Genomic DNA, 18,420 nt, shown 5'->3' with positions numbered 1-18,420 from the left:
GGATGAAGGCTGAGTCATTAGATCCCCGGTAGAAGTCCTCAATCGCTGCTGCCTCAGTGACCTCGGGGATGTGATTTCTCATGGTCTGAAACCTCTTGAGGTACGACCGAAGTGTTTCATCTCCCTGGTGCCTGATGGATTTGAGGTCCCATGGCTGCGCCGACTTGTCGGAGAGGGACTGAAAGTTGGCGATGAAACACCGAATGAAGTCGCTCCAGTCATCGATGCAGTGTTGTGGCAGGTGTCGCAGCCACTGCAATGCATCCTGCTCGAGAACGATGGGAAAGTACGCAGTCATCATGTCTTCAGTTGCCCCAGCGGTCCGAGCGGCGGTCGTATAGATGATCAATCGGCCTCCTGGGTCCTGCTTAGGCTCATATTTGTCGACGTTGGAGACCTTGAAGTTTGGGGGCCACTGGATGGCCCTAAGACGCGAAGTAAGCGTGGATACTCCACATGTGCCCTCCTGTCGACGTTCGTGGTGCCGGTCCCGGGGAGGGGAGTTGCTGATGTGCCGTCTCGATCGTCCCCGGGTCGGGTCACTAGTTGAGGCTGCTGCCGACTCAACTCGGGTGGCGCGACTTCGAGCCAGGACGCCACGGTCCCGATCGTACTCCTCCCGGCGCCTTATCTCGTTTTCGTGTCGTCGTTCGCGCGAAGCATTGATGGAACTCCGTGCGTCTCGCCGACTGTTGATGGCGTGCCGCAGATCGCTCGAAGGCCGAGCGAGGGGTAGAAGATGATTAGCTGCCCGAGTGAGCAGTCGCCGATAGCCCTCAGCATCTAGAGTCCGCGGGATGCCATCAGCTATCCGAGCCAACACTCCTCCGACTTCACTCGGCGTGTTCATTGCACGAGCAAAGTCAGGGTTTAGGTTTCGAGCGAAGAGAGGATTCTCTCGGCGTAACCTTGCATCATGCTCAGCTTGTTCTCGATCTCGGTCTTGAGCCTGCCGGCGGTCACGTCGGCAAGAATTCCTCCTTTATCTGAAGACTCGTTCATCAGGAGTTTCTCCTATTTCTGAGACATCATCCTGGGATACGGGCTGCGCTAGGTCCCGTTCCCCAGCCTCGTGATGTCGCCGAATATTCTAGCGTCTGTTCCTCCGTCGCCAAGCTTCTCGCTGGGGAGGTTCTTCCCCTGGCATGGTTGGCTCGTTGTCAGAGATGGGAGATGACTCCAATCTCCCCCCGATGAAGAGGACGTCGGGGTAGAAAGGAGTTGCTGCGGTGATGAATTCCTTTCCGTCTTTCTTTGAGGGTGAAGGTGTCAGAAGGATAACTTGACAAGCTTCCACCTTGCTTGCTTCCTTTTTCCTTGTAATCCGTGTCCACTCCTTTGTGGGCGAAGTGAGCAACGGGGTTCTTCGGGCAAGTGAATTCCCGGCTCTCGACTTGCAAGGGACAGTCTTCGTCTGGGGCGCAGGACGTTGCACTATTCGCTGCTTCGTTCCGACTTTCTCGGAGATTTCCGAGGAAGGCTTCTTCTCCGGTGGATCCGCTATGCGGTACATAATTCCCTTCTCATCTGTTACGGACGAGATGGTCCCGAAGCAAAATACGGATCCAGGGCGGAGAGCAATCTTGCACTAGGAAGTGACAACCATTGAGCTAGCTTGGATCAACGACACCCCCCTACCTGGCGCCCTAGCTGTCGGTGTTTGGAGCCCGACCGCAGACCTGGGGTTACCCCTCGCGACGCTTTTGGGTAGGACGGTCTTGTTGACTGTAACTCAATGGTTCGTGCGAGATGTACGAGGGATGACAGAGGATTTTCTACAGGTTCGGACCGCTTTGAGATGCGTAACACCCTACTTCCTGGCGTGGATCTTTTATGTGGTAGGTTACAAGGGAAGTCTCCTGTATGGAGAAAAGCTAGTGGCTAAGTAGATGGTCGATGATTCTGATGGGGTACCCCTAGCCCTAGGCCTTATATACTTGACCGTGTGGTATTACATGCGTGTATGATGACGATGTGTACCTAAGTAATAGTGAACTGACTGAACTTATCTTCCTATAATCTTGCCGACTTATCCTTATTTTGTTCTGACGTCCGAGGGCGCTGCGCGGGAGAATCGGATCAGCGCTGTGGATAATGCTTAAATCCAACGAGCCGCCTGGGCCTAAGTCTGCTTCTTCCTCGCGTCGGCCCATTCCGCCAGCAATTCTCCCCTGGCCCACGAAGGGACGGCCTTGCGAGACAATAGGCCCAAAGCCTTTCGCGAGGCCTTCTTGCATTCGAGTGGACCCGGGGATATCCGTCCCCACAGGAACCAAACCCGAATAGACTCACAATTTCGGTTCGGTCCACCGAATAGACCCGAATTATAGAGAGACTAGTATATTTTGTTAAAATATATACAATGAATAATTAATTGAAAGTACTATTATTACAACAAGTGACTATAAAAATTAGCATACAAAGATATATATACTATTGTTAATATGATATCATTATTTCTAGCTAATAAGTTCATAAATCATATAATAATACCATCACATATTATGAGTTTTTTTATATTTCGGGTTATTTGGTCTATTCAGGTTTTAAAGGTTAGGAACCGAACCCATACCCCGAAATATAGCACATATAGGAACCGAACCCGAACTCGAAAACAGAATAGACCGACAATTCGGGTTTGGTTCGGATTCAGTTTTCGGTTTTAAAATGCCCACCCTACCGGCTACGACACGTGGGCACATGCTCCACTTAACAGCGACATGTAATGGCAATGACATCGAAGGGATGGAAAATAACCAATGGCTTTGAATGAAACATATAATTTTAAATGATATCTAAAGGATTGATATATGTTTGGATGACATGGAAGAGATTTTGTCCATCGTATCACGGTATTAGTATGATTTGAATCTTGAAGTCGATTTCATCCAGGTAGGCCACACGACACGATAGGACAAGCAGGCGGTATCCGAGTTCCGAGTTCGCCACACGGCACTGCACTGCACCCGCTGCATGGATTTTCGCGCGTCACTAGAAGCTCCCTGCCATCCGATAGGCCATTCAACGCTACGCGGCGCGCATCCTTTGCCTGGATGGCCCCAGCGAACCAGCCCATAAACCTTTTTCACACGTCTGACTTGTTTACCCCGACACTCAAACCTACTGATGGTGGGCCGGACCCCCCTAGTGAAACGCCGCACGCAAAGAGGAAGACATGAATCTAGTGCCCCCCTCAAGCCAGTCAGACCGTCACCCCAAACCGGTCTTTGTCGCTTCAAACCGTCCAAGGGATTCAAAACGCAAATCGAACCGCCACGTGTTCGCTTGGTTTCTTTCTTTCTCCCTACGCCTTGTCCGCTCCTCTCTCCCTCTCTCGTTCTCGTCCTCGTCTTTCTCGAGCCGCGAGGCGATCGCATCGGAGACTCGGAGCCGGCAAAACCCTAAGGGGAAGGTTTCTGCAAGGAGGAGGGAGATGCAGGGCGCCAGCCACATGCTCCTGGAGGAGCCCTTCCGCCTCGCCTCCGTCCTCTCCCCCGCCAAGCCTGTAACCGTCGCTGCCTCCATTTCTCTCTATATTTCCCCGCCCCTGATGGATCTCGCGCTTTAGGCGCCCGTGTGCATCAGCGCTTGCGCACTCTGCACGGCCGGTGTGGCGAGTAGTCTGTTTGGTTTGGTCGATCGGTTGGCCGGGTTTGATTTGGTGGCCGGAGAGTCGGGCGGAGTGCCGGGTTTGCCGAATTTGAGGCAGGCCAATTTTTGAGTGATTTGTGTTTAGTGCGTGCTCGCAACGGGGGTTATCTGTGGAAGCGTGGATTTTGTCGGAATGGCGTGAGATGTGAAATTGGGATTATTCAGTACGCGCTAATTTGGGCGATCACTTGTAATGGAACTTTGATTTGACTTGGTCTTGAGGATTAACGACGTTGGCCAGCTGATTTGTTTGTCGTGTGCACCTGTGCAGAAAGTATTCCCATCACTCACCAAGATAGTTGGGACGCTCGGGCCCAATTCACACTCGGTTGAGATTATTCAGGAATGCCTCACTGCTGGAATGTCAGGTTTGAGTTCACCAACTTTATTTGTATCCTCATTTATTTGCAATTAGACTAACTTTGATATTGTTGGTTACTAATTAATATTAACAGTAATTGTGACATGTGTATGTTCTGTTTTGCAGTTGCACGGTTTGATTTCTCATGGATGGATGCTGCGTATCACCAGGAGACCCTTGATAATTTGAGGAAAGCGGCACAGAATGTGAAGAAGTTGTGCCCTGTAAGTTGATTCCTGAAATCTCCAGATATAATTATTTAACATACCTGGGCATGATTGGTGAAGTATCATTTCATGTGCAAACATTGCCTTGCCTTGGCAATTTTTTACTGAGTTGTCAGCAGAAAGGAAATTTCCTAATGACCCGCTGTCAACTTATACCTGAAATCTTCAGATATAATTATTTAACATATCTATACATGATTGGTGAAGTATCTTTTCATTTGCAAACATTGCCTTGCCTGGGCAATTTCTTACTGGGTTGTCAGCAGACGGGAAATATCCAAATGACTCGCTTCCAACTTATTTGATGGTTTTCTTATATTAGTTTTCTTGTGTAAGACAGATTGAAAATAACATGGTTTTTTCATTTGAGTTCAGCTTTTACTAGAAAACTTATGGCTTGGCGGTGCCATCTTTGAGGTAGCCTGTGGTGATTTTGTGTCTGTGGATGAATCTAATTGCAGAGACGCTAAAAAATAATTTTGATGTTATCCAGTTATAGTTTCTATAGTTTAATATATGTAGTTTTGGATTAGCATATATATTATACCTGGGATGCCGGGAAAGCCCAAAGTTAATTATAAATTGATATAATTTTATTACACAGAAATAATGTGCGTAGTTCAATTCTTTTGTGAAAAGGAGACTTCAATAGACCGGACCCATCACAACATGTGCCTGCATTTATTCCTTGAAATTCTTGATTCTAGTTTGAATATCTGGCCTAAAAAGCTTCAATAGGATCCATGCTGTAATTTTACTTTTTGTCTGAGAGAGAGAGAGAGAGAGAGAGAGAGAGAGAGAGAGAGAGAGAGAGAGAGAGAGAGTTTGTTGCTCAAGTGTTCAGATCATTTTGATTTCTCTATGGAAATATAATCAGCACCTCAGCAGTAATTGAATCAAGGAGTGAAACCCAACATTAGAAACATAAATGTACCAAATGCTACAGATTACATGATTAAATTATTTGATAAACTTACACGGAACATCAATATAATGCAGCAGATCCATTTGTTACATAAAAATTTGGAAAAAAAAACAATGATGTCTATAACCATGTAAGTATATATTGAACTTTTGTGTATTTGGTACTTGCATTCCTAACAGGATCATAGGGTATTCTTTAATCTTAACTATCCAAAAGATACAACAAAGTCTTTTAGTGCCAAACAAATTGCTATAGGCTAGAGTTGAAACCCAACAAAAACCACAAGTCAAGGTTCAGGTACATGGATAGTCGTTTTTCATGTACACCTATTCAAGGCTAAATCTTTAGGTATATTCCATTCTTTCAAGTCTCCTTTTATTGTCTCTTTTCATGTTAGCTTCAGTATTCCCTGCCTCTCTTCCAATAATCCATTGCAATTGTGCCTTAGGATCTCACTACGCACTAGTGCTTTTAAAGCTCTTCGTTTGACATGTCCAAACCATCTCAACCAGTATAGACAAGTTTTTTTTTAATTGGTGCTACGTGTAGCCTATCACACATACCATCATTCCAGACTCAACCCCTTATATGTCCACAAATCTAACGCAACATACACATTATTTGCTGAACGTGTCGTCTTTTTGTAGGCTAACATTTTACTCCATACAACATAGCAGGTATTATTGCCATCCTATGAAACTTGCCTTCTAGCTTCTTTAGTATTCTCTTGTCATATATAATGTTAATGTTAGATGTTTAACAACACTTTATCCATCTTGCTTTGATTCTATGGCTAACATCTTCGTCAATATCACCGTCTCTTTATAGCATTGATCCTAAATATCGAAAGCTATCCTTCGTGAGCATTACTTAACCTTACAAACTAACTTCTCCTTCCTCATATATAGTAGTGCCGAAGTCATATCTCATATATTCAGTTTTAGTTCTACTAAGTCTAAAACCTTTGGACTGAATAGTCTCCTGCCACAATTTCAGTTTCCTATTTATTCGTGCCCGTTTTTTTGTCAACTAGTACTACATTGTCCGCAAAAGCATATAATAAGGGATATCTCCTTGTATGTCCTTTGTTACCTTATCCATTACCAAGGCAAGAAGGTAAGGGCTCAAAGCTGATCCTTGATGTAGTACTATTCTAATTGGAAAGTCATCTGTGTCTCCACTTATTTGAACACTCGTCACAAAAAATAAAATATAAAAATAAGATCAACACATGATCAATTCCATGTGCTATTCATCCGTAGCAACGGACGAGCATATTTGATATGCCCTCACAGTACGGTTCATTTGTTGATCCACTTGGACCAAACCAAGATATCACGGGTTGAGCCTTGTACCCTTGTCTCCCTCGTAGGCCAGCATGGTGCTTCCTCTTGGGCTTCGCCATCCTTCTCTTCTTCACCAGTGGGCAGCTGGTATATCAGCTGATAAAAAGGAAACAAAATTTGACTGTAGGTCTATATATGTTTCCCTTTAGCCTGAGCTCTACAGGTGCGCAAAAAGAAACATTGCTTGAGAAAAAGAATAAAAGAACAGTCAATAACAGCTGTACATGCCTTTTTTTTATCTGTAAGGTTTTGCTTGGGTTATGCTCCCATGTATTTTTTTCCTTGCAATTTTTTCTTGAGTTAGAGAACTGTCATTCTTTCTCCTTTTGGGTTTGCAGGCCTTCTCATTATTCCATTTTGGTTAGCTTTATGTGCATTTTAGACTGATACACAATGCCTTTGTTTTTCCACTGTTGAGACTATGCTGAGAGGCATATCTTATCAACATCTAACTTGATTTACTATATGTAGGTAATGTTGGATACTCTTGGTCCAGAAATTCAGGTTCACAATTCCACTGGTGAGCCAATTGAGTTGAAAGCTGGGAATCATGTTATCATAACTCCAGATATTTGTAAAGCTCTCTCTGCTGAGATCCTACCAATTAAGTTTGGTGATCTTGCAAAAGTAAGTGAATAATGTGGATTGATGAAATGTGTTATTATTTTTCTCTCCATATTCTATTTGATGGGTTTCCACTGTTTTTCTGTGACTTCTGATATCATTTCAGGATATTTTGTGTGGTAGTAGGAAACTAATTAAATTTTCTGTCGTATCAGTAAAAAGTATTTTTAAATATTTTCTGTCGTATCTATTTGATGGGTCATTTAACCGTATTGCCCTTTCTGTGAATTCAGGCTGTGAAGAAGGGTGATACTCTTTTTATGGGCCAATATCTCTTCACAGGAAGTGAAACAACATCTGTCTGGCTAGAAGTATGTGGATTTTTAATTTCTCAAGTAAACGATATTTTGCAGTTATGTGTTCCTTATATGCTACAATTTGCAGGTTGTGGAAACTTCTGGGGAAAATGTAAATTGTCTAGTGAAGAATGCAGCTACACTTGACGGCCCCATATTCACTCTGCATGCTTCACAAGTTCACATCAATTTGCCCACTTTGAGTGAATATGATAAACATGTAACACAGACATCTTTAAATTTCTTTACATAATATTGAGTTTTATATTGCCACAACACAATATTCCTTTTTACTTTACATGTTCTCTGTCCAAAAAGATTGTGCTAGTAACTTATTTTGAACAATAGAAACCATAGTTCGATTGCATGTCTTTTGTTATTATTTTATATTTCCATTCGACTATGCTTTTGAAGCTCTTTCTTACCAAAACTCGACTAGAGATATTTATGGTTTCTTGGAAGCAATCATGTGCATTTTCTTCTTAAGCTGTGACAATTAATATACTTCACATTAAATAATTTGTTCTGTGGTCGTTCTGCATGTGGACAAATATATCATGCTACATATATATAGGATGAAGTGATGTACTTGTAAAGATGTGTTTTTTCAATCTGCTTGTGAATGCAATCTCTAATTGCCGATTCATCAAATCACTTTTCTCAATTCTCATAGTTGTATACTGAATTCTAGAAAAATCATTTTGTTATTTATTCCCATGTCGTATTTTTAAGGCACATGTCTTTGTATATGTTCATGTTTATGCTATTTTATCTTTCCAAGGTTGTCCTGAGTACAGTTTGCTTGCAAATTGCAATAGGTCATTTCAACTTGGGGTTCATGTAACAGTGTTGACATTATATCACTTTCCCATACCCGCTCTGCTGAAGATGTCAGGGAGGTGGGTTTTCTTTCCTATTTTCCCCAGTCTTATGCTTGAATTAAACATCCATTTTATAGCTGATTTCCCACTTCTTGGTATTCGTTTTATGGTTCCTTCTTAAGTTCTTAGTCTAGTGTATCATCTATCTGATGTTTCCTTTAACAAAAATCAAATTGCAATAAAGCAGTATTTGCAAAGTATGAACATATTCAATCTATAGTGTTACTCAACGAGCATCCATTATTCACACGAACTGGAAGATAATCAATAAAACAGATGCTTCTCTAAGTTAATTGAAGCACATAGGGTAAATAGTTGAAGAGAAGATAACATAAATGCTTGCACATAAAAACTAATGATATGTTGTCAGTTGATCAATTTTTTGTTTGATCTTCATGGCATATCATGAATGCTATACCAATGCATTACTATTTCTCAATTCATCTGAGCACATAGGCTTGGCACCACAATAAACTTTTTGGTCCTTGTTTTCTTGGCATGCTGTACCTGAGTTATCGAAGTAAAATTTGAAAGTGTGGAGGGTGTAGACTGCTGATCTCAGATATTTTTGTGATTTGCAGCTCAGGGCCTTTTTACAAGCACACGCCCTTCCCGACACACAAATATACGCGAAGATTGAAAATTCAGAGGTAAACATCATGCTTTTATGAAGATACTGGCACCAGTTTGTTTCAATGCTTTTCTGATTATTTCATTGTGCTTTTCATGTTAGGGTTTGGATCATTTTGATGACATTCTCAACGCGGCAGATGGTATCATTATTTCTCGAGGAGACCTGGGTATTGACCTTCCTCCAGAAAACGTAAGTTCTAATCTTGTATAAAATTCCAAATTACCCTGTATATCCCTACCATTTTATCAAATATGTCCATATTCGTTCATGTACATCAATGATGCCCAAGTATGGCAATTCTTAAACAATGCACACTTACACAGTATAAATATAAGAGTCTCCAACGTTATGGTCTGAAATTGTGTTATTGACATGCTTATTATTCAAAGTTTAAGTGACTCATTTAGGGTGTCTTTTGTTTAAGGAACCACTGCATCTTAGATGAGGTTGTACACCATGAGTCCATCCCTTGAATTTTGGTGGAATCACACCATTCTTCATGCTTGTACTAACTATTAGCTTGTGAGGTTGATGTGGTGGAGCATCAACTTATTGTATTCTATGAAACAATACAGAAAACAAAGTAGGAAGATGATGGACCACCTCATTCCTCAAACCATTACACCTTTAGTTCTTACGGGTAAAAGAAACACCTGTAAATACTGCCACAACCTTTACTTTCCTGTGCAGAGTTTACACAAATCATTCTTGCTGTCATAACATGTTACTTTTGACACTTCAGGTTTTCATGTTCCAAAAGACAGCTATTCATAAATGCAATTTGGAGGGTAAACCTGTGATCATCACTAGAGTTGTGGACAGCATGATTGACAATCTACGCCCTACCCGTGCAGAGGCAACTGATGTTGCAAATGCTGTCCTAGATGGTGAACACTTTTACTACATTTCTATCATTTTATGAATGTCATTCTTATTTCCTGTGCTGGTCTCTAGGCACTGATGGCATTTTGCTTGGTGCGGAGACACTTCGAGGGCTTTATCCTGTTGATGCAGTGAGTACTGTGGGGAGAATATGTGCAGAAGTATGTTTCTATTTAAGAAGAAACTGTAATAGAACCATTCAACCATCTGAAATACTTGACTAATCAATGGTAAATCCTCCAGGCTGAGACTGTGTATAATCAGCCGCTTCAATTCAAGAAAGTAATGTGGCATGTAGGTGACCCAATGCCCCACGAGGAATCTGTGGCATCAGCAGCGGTAAATACTATCAATTCATTGGAATAAACACAAGCTTTCTAATTTATAGAACATCAGTTAACCATTACTTGGTTTTTAGGTTGGTTCTGCAATCAAAGTAAAAGCTGCTGCCATTGTTGTGTTCACATTCTCAGGGAGAGCTGCGAGGTGCTCCCCTTTATTTCATTTCATGATCAGCACACCATTAGACACATTTCCATCATACGGAGCAATCAATTCATTTTATGCTTATCTGTTCACAGGTTAGTTGCCAAGTATAGGCCAACAATGCCAATTTTAGCAGTTATCTTCCCACGTGAAGGATCCGATCCATCAAAGTGGCGTTCTTATGGCACAACACAGGTAACTTGTATGTCTATGATTCTGCTGAGTTTCATGCTTCCTTAGTTTTCTGGTTGTCGTGAAGCAGGACCAGCAAACTCGAATGTGTAACCATTATTAAACCACTTTCAGGCAAGACAATGTTTCGCAGTGAGAGGCGTGTACCCTTTGATGGGGAGTACTGATGAGGTATGTAAGCAATTGTATTTTTCCCTAACATTAGAGTTACATGTAAAAAAACATATGGCTAACCATGAATGCTTAAAACTCTGTAATAGGCCGAAACTGGTGGGCTAACAAAGGAAGAGTATGGGATAAAACTTGCGATGAGCTATGGTCGGTCGGTTGGCATAGTGAAGCCTTTCGACAGGTTGATAATCTTTGAAAAGATTGGTGATTCTTCTGTTGTCAAGATCATTGAGTGTGAAGGTTAGGCATTAGATGATTGATACCTACAACCCATGCTGTAGTTTCATGTATCGCATGGGAGATTACCTCCAGTTCCATCTCACTTATTTAACCAAGTTCCAAGTAGAGTACAGCAAGAGCACAAGATATCTTGTTAGGGAATTTTGCCCTCTTTTCAGATTGTCTTTTGATTTGACGCAATAAATTATGATGTCACAGATTTATACTGGAATTATGATTTGATTATGCAAATATAGGATTGTTGGCAACAAACCATGAATAATCGTCGTTCCTACCTTATTCTATTGGACATTACATGATGCAGTGCATGATAACATCCCAAAAGACAATCTTAGGGCATTATCAGTTAATTTACCTATAATGTTCTGTCTATGGTACACTCCTGCAACCTTGCTGCTGTTGCTGGTATGCTGCTGTCAGTACTGCTCCTTGAAGAAAACAGCATAGATGATGCAGCAGATGGAGATGATGATGATAACGATATCGATGGTGAGCGCAGTCATGGCCTGATCGCTAAGCTTCATGTTCTTGCCGCCGAGGCGGTCAACCATGTCTGGCACGGGTTTGTAGTTGATGATGTCCTGCTCGTATGGGTCCTCGAGCCTGGACCTGAGCTGCTGCAGGCGGCGGCTCTCGGCCTCCTGCGCCAGTGTCCAGTCGTAGAACCGCCGTGTCTCCTCCTTGCTCAGCACGTTGTACACCTCTCGCAGGCGGATGAACTTCTGCGACGCCACCTTGAGCGGCAGCGTCGTCGTGTCCGGGTGGTACTCCTTGGACAGCCGCCGGTACGCCGTCTTGATCTCCTCGATGTCCGCCTCTGGCGCTATGCCAAGGAACCTGGGTGATAGATTTTGCAGTTCAGTCATGTGTCGCCGTTAGTAACAAAGTATTGACATGATGATGACAGTGTCTCGAACAGAGCTCTACAAATTTATGTACAGCTGGACGGCAATCCAAAAGGACATATGAGCATGGATTGGAGATGAACTCAACTGGTAGTGAGACTCGGCCGCGTTGTTGATGAGGTCCGCGAACCTCCCTCCCAACGGCTCGTTCTTGCTGCTGCCGCGGCCGTCGCCTTCCTTCTTGGCCTTGCCTCCTACCCACCCTTCGTCGGGGTTGGACCAGTGTATCCTGGTGTCCACCGTCTTCTTCTTCCCCGGCCCTGCACCGTCCGCCGTCGCAGGAGTCGGTTCGGCGTCGGGCGGGCTCGCGGCTGCGACCACGACTGCCTTCGTGCGCCGCTGGTGCCGGTGGAGGAAGGGCGTGAAGATGCGCGAGGCCGTGGACGCTGCCATGGGAAACGTGTGTGTTAGCGTCTGCGCAGGCAGCATTCCAAGGCGTGGAGGGGAGTCGGGAGGTGATGAGGCTCGCACGTTCCAGTTGTCGTGGTAGGAGGGCGAGGCGATGAGGTGTCGCTGTTCACTTAGCCAATGGCCACATGTACAAAAAGAAAAAGGAACGGTAACCATATTCCGAACGAGAAATGAAACTGCAGAAATTTTCCCGCCGCACGAACACTTGCGCTGTCAGTTTAGACGGTACGCAATCGAATTCGTCCGCACAGTTATCCTGAGTAGTACTGAGTACTGACCAAGTGACAATGAGGGAGAAGAGGTAAAAAAAATAAAACAAGGGGGGTAAAAAACAGTTTGGAGATGCGGGGGATCGAACCCCGTACCTCTCGCATGCAAAGCGAGCGCTCTACCATTTGAGCTACATCCCCTTGTTGTAATTTTTAACTGTGATTAAATTAATAATGTTTTTGTAATTCAGGATTTTGGGTGTCGCCTCCCATGATAACGCGCATCAGGTTTGCGTTCCACGGTATCATCAGGGAGAGGTCTTCTTGAAACGGCAACAATGCTTGGATCTTCGTTACTGCCGTCTCCAGTCTCTCAGCTTTGGCCTCAGCACTCTTGTGACTAGCGGTTTTGTCGCCCGATACAAGACATGATTTGTGCCATTGGTAGCCACTGCAGATGCTACGAGATTTGTGCCATTGGTAACTAGTGTAGTTGAAAGGGAGGGAGAGGGGTCTTCCCTTCTATGCCAATCCATATAAATTGAAGGTGATTAAAGGGTTTCAATCCTTAGTAAGTCAAAATCTCTCTCAATACGTATCAATCTCTTCCAATCTATAGATTGAAAATAACCGAACAAATTGTGATATCCTGGCCCCTGGGATGGGATGTCCTGGCCCAAGGCTTAATAGAATTAATAGTGTAATCATACCAACAAGGTGCATATTCTTTTTCGGAAGCATATCTTGAAAGAACCTCCAAGTTAAGCGTGCTTGGCTTGGAGCAATTTGGGATGGGTGACCGACCGGGAAGTTTTCTCGGGTGCGCATGAGTGAGGACAAAGTGCGCACAAAAGACTTGTGTTGGTATGTGGGGACAATATATGATCCTAGAGAGCTGCCAGGAGTAAGTACCGCCGGTCCAGGGATTGGACGGGGTGTTACAAGTGGTATCAGAGCCGACCCTCGCGGTTTCACGGGCGTGTGTGGGCTAGGGGGTTCGGGTATATGGCGCATGGCGCATCTGGGCCCGGAGTGGTCACATGGCATGGCATATGACGACACTAGACATACAGACGTGGCCAAGAGGGGAGGTTCCTGGATTGGGGTTGACCGACGAGGACGTCGGTCTTCTAAGGGGGGTGGATTGTGATATCCTGGCCCCTGGGATGGGATGTCCTGGCCCAAGGCTTAATAGAATTAATAGTGTAATCATACCAACAAGGTGCATATTCTTTTTCGGAAGCCTATCTTGAAAGAACCTCCAAGTTAAGCGTGCTTGGCTTGGAGCAATTTGGGATGGGTGACCGACCGGGAAGTTTTCTCGGGTGCGCATGAGTGAGGACAAAGTGCGCACAAAAGACTTGTGTTGGTATGTGGGGACAATATATGATCCTAGAGAGCTGCCAGGAGTAAGTACCGCCGGTCCAGGGATTGGACGGGGTGTTACAAGTGGTATCAGAGCCGACCCTCGCGGTTTCACGGGCGTGTGTGGGCTAGGGGGTTCGGGTATATGGCGCATGGCGCATCTGGGCCCGGAGTGGTCACATGGCATGGCATATGACGACACTAGACATACAGACGTGGCCAAGAGGGGAGGTTCCTGGATTGGGGTTGACCGACGAGGACGTCGGTCTTCTAAGGGGGGTGGATTGTGATATCCTGGCCCCTGGGATGGGATGTCCTGGCCCAAGGCTTAATAGAATTAATAGTGTAATCATACCAACAAGGTGCATATTCTTTTTCGGAAGCCTATCTTGAAAGAACCTCCAAGTTAAGCGTGCTTGGCTTGGAGCAATTTGGGATGGGTGACCGACCGGGAAGTTTTCTCGGGTGCGCATGAGTGAGGACAAAGTGCGCACAAAAGACTTGTGTTGGTATGTGGGGACAATATATGATCCTAAAGAGCTGCCAGGAGTAAGTACCGCCGGTCCAGGGATTGGACGGGGTGTTACACAAATCCTCGGGAGTAACTATGCTTCAGCAATCGGCACACGTACAAACTTCCTCTAAGCACATGAAATGATTGGTCAGTTCAGTCCAAACAAAGCAGGCTACATCAGGCGCTACATCAGGCAACTGTAGTTAGGCTGGTTCCGGCCCTGGTAACCTTGTAGGCTATATCTTATATCTACAGTCACATTCGCTATCGATATGAATCGGATTTATATCTATCATCATCAGCTTTTATCTATCACATTACTTTGGTACGCATTTGTCGGCGTTTCGATCTCGGGGGTCCCTGGACCGACGAGTAAATTGTCGCCGCGTGTCCCAGCCCAGATGGGTCGGCGCGAGACGGAGCATGAAGGGGAGAAAAGGGAGACAGGCAAAAGGGGAAACCCGCAGCCTTCGTGTTGTCCTGCGCCCAGGTCGGGTGCGCTTGCAGTAGGGGGTTACAAGCGTCCGCGTGGGAGAGAGCGAGAGCCTTATACGCGCCGGTCCGTCCTCCCGCGCGGCCAACCTCCTCGTACGAGAGCCCTGGACCCTCCTTTTATAGGCGTAAGGAGAGGGCCCAGGTGTACAATGGGGGATGTAGCAGTGTGCTAACGTGTCTAGCAGAGAGGAGCTAGAGCCATAAGTACATGCCGTCGTGGCAGCCGGAGAGGTTTCGGCACCCTGTTCATGTGATGTCGTGGCCGTCGGAGGAGCGCTGGAGCCTTGCGGAAGGACAGCTGTCGGGGCTGTCAAGTCCTTGCTGACGTCTCCTTGCTTCCGTAAGGGGTTGAGAGTCGCCGTCGTCATAGAGCACGCGGGGCGCCATCATTATTTGTTTACCGGGGCGAGCCAGATGGGACGCCGGTCTTATCCCCCGTAGCCTGAGCGAGCTAGGGGTTGGGTAATGATGGCCCCTCCTGTGACGTGGTCGGCCCGAGCCCTAGGTCGGGCGAGGCGGAGGCTCCTCCGAGGTTGAGGTCGAGTCTGTCTTCCGAGGTCGAGGTCGAGTCCGAGCCCCGGGTCGGGCGAGGCGGAGACCGTCGTCCGAGGCCAAGGCTAAGTCCGAGCCCTAGGGTCGGGCGAGGCGGAGTTCGTCGTCTTCCGGGGCCGAGCCCGAGTCCGAGCCCTGGGGTCGGGCGAGGCGGAGTTCGTCGTCTTCCGGAGCCGAGGCTGAGTCCGAGCCCTGGGGTCGGGCGAGGCAGAGTCCATCGTCCGAGGCCAAGACGGGGGCCGAGCCCTGGGGTCGGGCGAGGCGAAGCTTCCTATGGCGCCCGAGGCCTGACTTGGCTGCTGTCAGCCTCACTCTGTCGAGTGGCACAGCAGTCGGAGCGACGCAGGCGGCGCTGTCTTCTTGTCAGGTCGGTCAGTGGAGCGGCGAAGTGACTGCGGTCACTTCGGCTCTGTCGACTGAAGAGCGCGCGTCAGGATAAGGTGTCAGGCCATCCTTGCATTAAATGCTCCTGCGATACGGTCGGTTGGCGTGGCGATCTGGCCAAGGTTGCTTCTCGGCGAAGACTGGGCCTCGGGCGAGCCGAAGGTGTGTCCGTTGCTTGAGGGGGCCCTGAGAGCACCTAGAGGGGGGGGGTGAATAGGTGATCCTGTAAAAACTTAAACTTATAGCCACAAAACTTGATTAGGCGTTAGCACAGTTTATACCAAGTGGCTAGAGAGGAGTCAAAACACAATAACCACAAGAATCCAATCACAGAGATGACACAGTGGTTATCCCGTGGTTCGGCCAAGTACAAAACTTGCCTACTCCACGTTGTGGCGTCCCAACGGACGAGAGTTGCACTCAACTCCTCTCAAGTGATCCAATGATCAACTTGAATACCACGGTGTTCTTGCTTTTCTTTTCTCAATCCCGTTTGCGAGGAATCTCCACAACTTGGAGCCTCTCGCCCTTACAAAAGATGTTCACAGAGAATCACAGAGCAAGGGAGGGATTAGCAACTCACACACAACACAAAGATCACAGCGAATACGCACACACAAGACCCAGACTTGAGCTCAAAAGACTAGCACACTAGAACGGAGCTCAAATCACTAGAATGTCGAACAAGTGCGCGAGATTGATGTGTGAGTGATTAAGAGTGCTCAAAGAATGCTTGGTATACTCCTCCATGCGCCTAGGGGTCCCTTTTATAGCCCCAAGGCAGCTAGGAGCCGTTGAGAGCACATCTGGAAGGCTATCCTTGCCTTCTGTCGTCGGGCGCACCGGACAGTCCGGTGCACACCGGACACTGTCCGGTGCCCGATTTGTTTCCATAAAAAGCGAAGCCGACCGTTGCCGACCGTTGCAGATCTGGCGCACCGGACAGTCCGGTGCACACCGGACAGTCCGGTGCTTCCTTCCGACCGTTGGCTCGGCCACGTGTCGCGCGCCGATCGCGCGGCCGACCGTTGGCCCGGCCGACCGTTGGCTCACCGGACAGTCCGGTGCACACCGGACAGTCCGGTGAATTTTAGCCGAAGTCGCCGGAGAAAAACCCGAGAGCGGCTGGTTTTCTCCGCGCTGGTCTGGCGCACCGGACACTGTCCGGTGCACACCGGACTGTCCGGTGCCCCAGCCCGAAGCAGCCTTTGGCTTTGCACAGCCACTCTCCACTTCCTTTCTTTTCTTCTTCTTCCTGTTTCTAACACTTGGACAAGATATTAGTACACAAAACCAATGTACTAAGGCTTAGAAACATACCTTTACTTATGATTTGCACATTGTTCATCTATGGGCATATTTTCACATTTAAGCACTTGTGTTGACACTCAATCACCAAAATACTTAGAAATGGCTCAAGGGCACATTTCCCTTTCAATCTCCCCCTTTTTGGTGATTTATGCCAACACACCATAAAGCAACTAGAACAAGTGCAAAATCACTTCAAATAAAAACTCAAATTGGTTTTGATTCAATTTTGGCATATATGGATCATCCTTTGCCACCACTTGGTTTGTTTTTGCAAATCAAATTCAAATCTCTATCTCTAAGTCAAACACACATATCGAAGCACAAAGAGAGTCATTCCAAAAGAGATTGATCAAAGATTTCAAAAACTCCCCCTATTTCCCATAATCAACACTTCTCCCCACAAGAAGCCAACTTTTGAACATAGAGACAATAAGAGATAATAAAAGCTTTTGACAAAACAAAAACTCTATTCTACTATTTTCAAAATTTCTCAAGTGGTAGCTGATCCATTTATCACTTTGGCCTTTATTTTCTCCCCCTTTGGCATCAAGCACCAAAACGGGATCAATCTTGGCCCTTTAACCCCATTGCCTCACAAAAATCTTCAATTAAGATCAAATGGCAATAAGAGTTCATGAGATGAACTTGGAATTTGTTACCCTCTCATCGGAGTGCAGTGGAAGTCTTTCATGGTCCAAGTCCACCTTTTCCCTTTCAATTCTCCTTCGAGACTAAGTCAAACAAACTCAAGCATATGGTTAGTCTCAAAGGGTCAAGTTGTAACACATCTCCCCCTAAAACTGTGCATCACTTTGCAACGAACTTGTGAGGTCCAGGGAGTGTTTGTACAACTTGAACACCACAATAAACAACAAAATGCAGAATGAACATGATCAAAGGCATAAACACATGTATGCTACAATTCAATCCAAGTTCCGCGAATCTAAGACATTTAGCTCACTACGCAGCCTGCAAAAGGTCTTCTCATCTAGAGGCTTGGTAAAGATATCGGCTAGCTGGTTCTCGGTGCTAACATGAAACACTTCGATATCTCCCTTTTGCTGGTGGTCTCTCAAAAAGTGATGCCGGATGTCTATGTGCTTTGTGCGGCTGTGCTCAACAGGATTCTCCGCCATGCGGATAGCACTCTCATTGTCACATAGGAGTGGGACTTTGCTCAGATTGTAGCCAAAGTCCCGGAGGGTTTGCCTCATCCAAAGTAGTTGCGCGCAACACTGACCTGCGGCAACGTACTCGGCCTCAGCGGTGGATAGGGCAACGGATGTTTGTTTCTTAGAGTTCCATGACACCAGGGACCTTCCTAAGAATTGGCACGTCCCCGATGTACTCTTCCTATC

At 46.0% G+C, this 18,420-nt stretch overlaps 2 protein-coding genes and 1 non-coding gene across 4 annotated transcripts; 1 reads left to right on the top strand and 2 right to left on the bottom strand.

Moving 5' to 3' along the window:
- The first annotated feature begins 3,214 nt into the window (after positions 1 to 3,214).
- Positions 3,215 to 11,178, top strand: LOC100191365 (uncharacterized). 2 transcript variants are annotated; one of them, XM_035966608.1, is made up of 16 exons: positions 3,215 to 3,505; positions 3,923 to 4,019; positions 4,139 to 4,236; positions 6,982 to 7,137; positions 7,368 to 7,445; positions 7,519 to 7,650; positions 8,249 to 8,329; positions 8,893 to 8,961; positions 9,045 to 9,134; positions 9,688 to 9,832; positions 9,900 to 9,958; positions 10,071 to 10,166; positions 10,246 to 10,313; positions 10,409 to 10,508; positions 10,620 to 10,676; positions 10,766 to 11,178. In XM_035966608.1, exons 1-16 carry the CDS (start codon positions 3,434 to 3,436, stop codon positions 10,919 to 10,921), a joined length of 1,554 nt encoding a protein of 517 aa, XP_035822501.1. In that variant the 5' UTR covers positions 3,215 to 3,433; the 3' UTR covers positions 10,922 to 11,178. The 2 variants fall into 2 exon arrangements, with proteins under 2 accessions (XP_035822501.1, NP_001130271.1); NM_001136799.1 differs by having other exon boundaries at positions 3,351 to 3,505; positions 9,900 to 9,988; positions 10,766 to 11,165.
- On the bottom strand, positions 11,103 to 12,361 carry LOC100282476 (uncharacterized). The gene is made up of 2 exons (NM_001155385.3): positions 11,910 to 12,361; positions 11,103 to 11,753 (listed from the first exon to the last, which is right to left on the bottom strand). Exons 1-2 carry the CDS (start codon positions 12,248 to 12,250, stop codon positions 11,333 to 11,335), a joined length of 762 nt encoding a protein of 253 aa, NP_001148857.1. The 5' UTR covers positions 12,251 to 12,361; the 3' UTR covers positions 11,103 to 11,332.
- Positions 12,362 to 12,569: 208 nt separating this feature from the next.
- TRNAA-UGC (transfer RNA alanine (anticodon UGC)) lies at positions 12,570 to 12,642 on the bottom strand. Its single transcript has one exon. It is a non-coding gene; the product is annotated as a tRNA-Ala (tRNA).
- Between the last annotated feature and the right edge of the window lie 5,778 nt (positions 12,643 to 18,420).

Source organism: Zea mays, chromosome 4, assembly GCF_902167145.1.
Source record: "Zea mays cultivar B73 chromosome 4, Zm-B73-REFERENCE-NAM-5.0, whole genome shotgun sequence".
Lineage (NCBI taxonomy): Eukaryota > Viridiplantae > Streptophyta > Magnoliopsida > Poales > Poaceae > Zea > Zea mays.
Note: the sequence above shows the minus strand (reverse complement) of the source record. Positions and strands in the feature narration are given on the sequence as shown.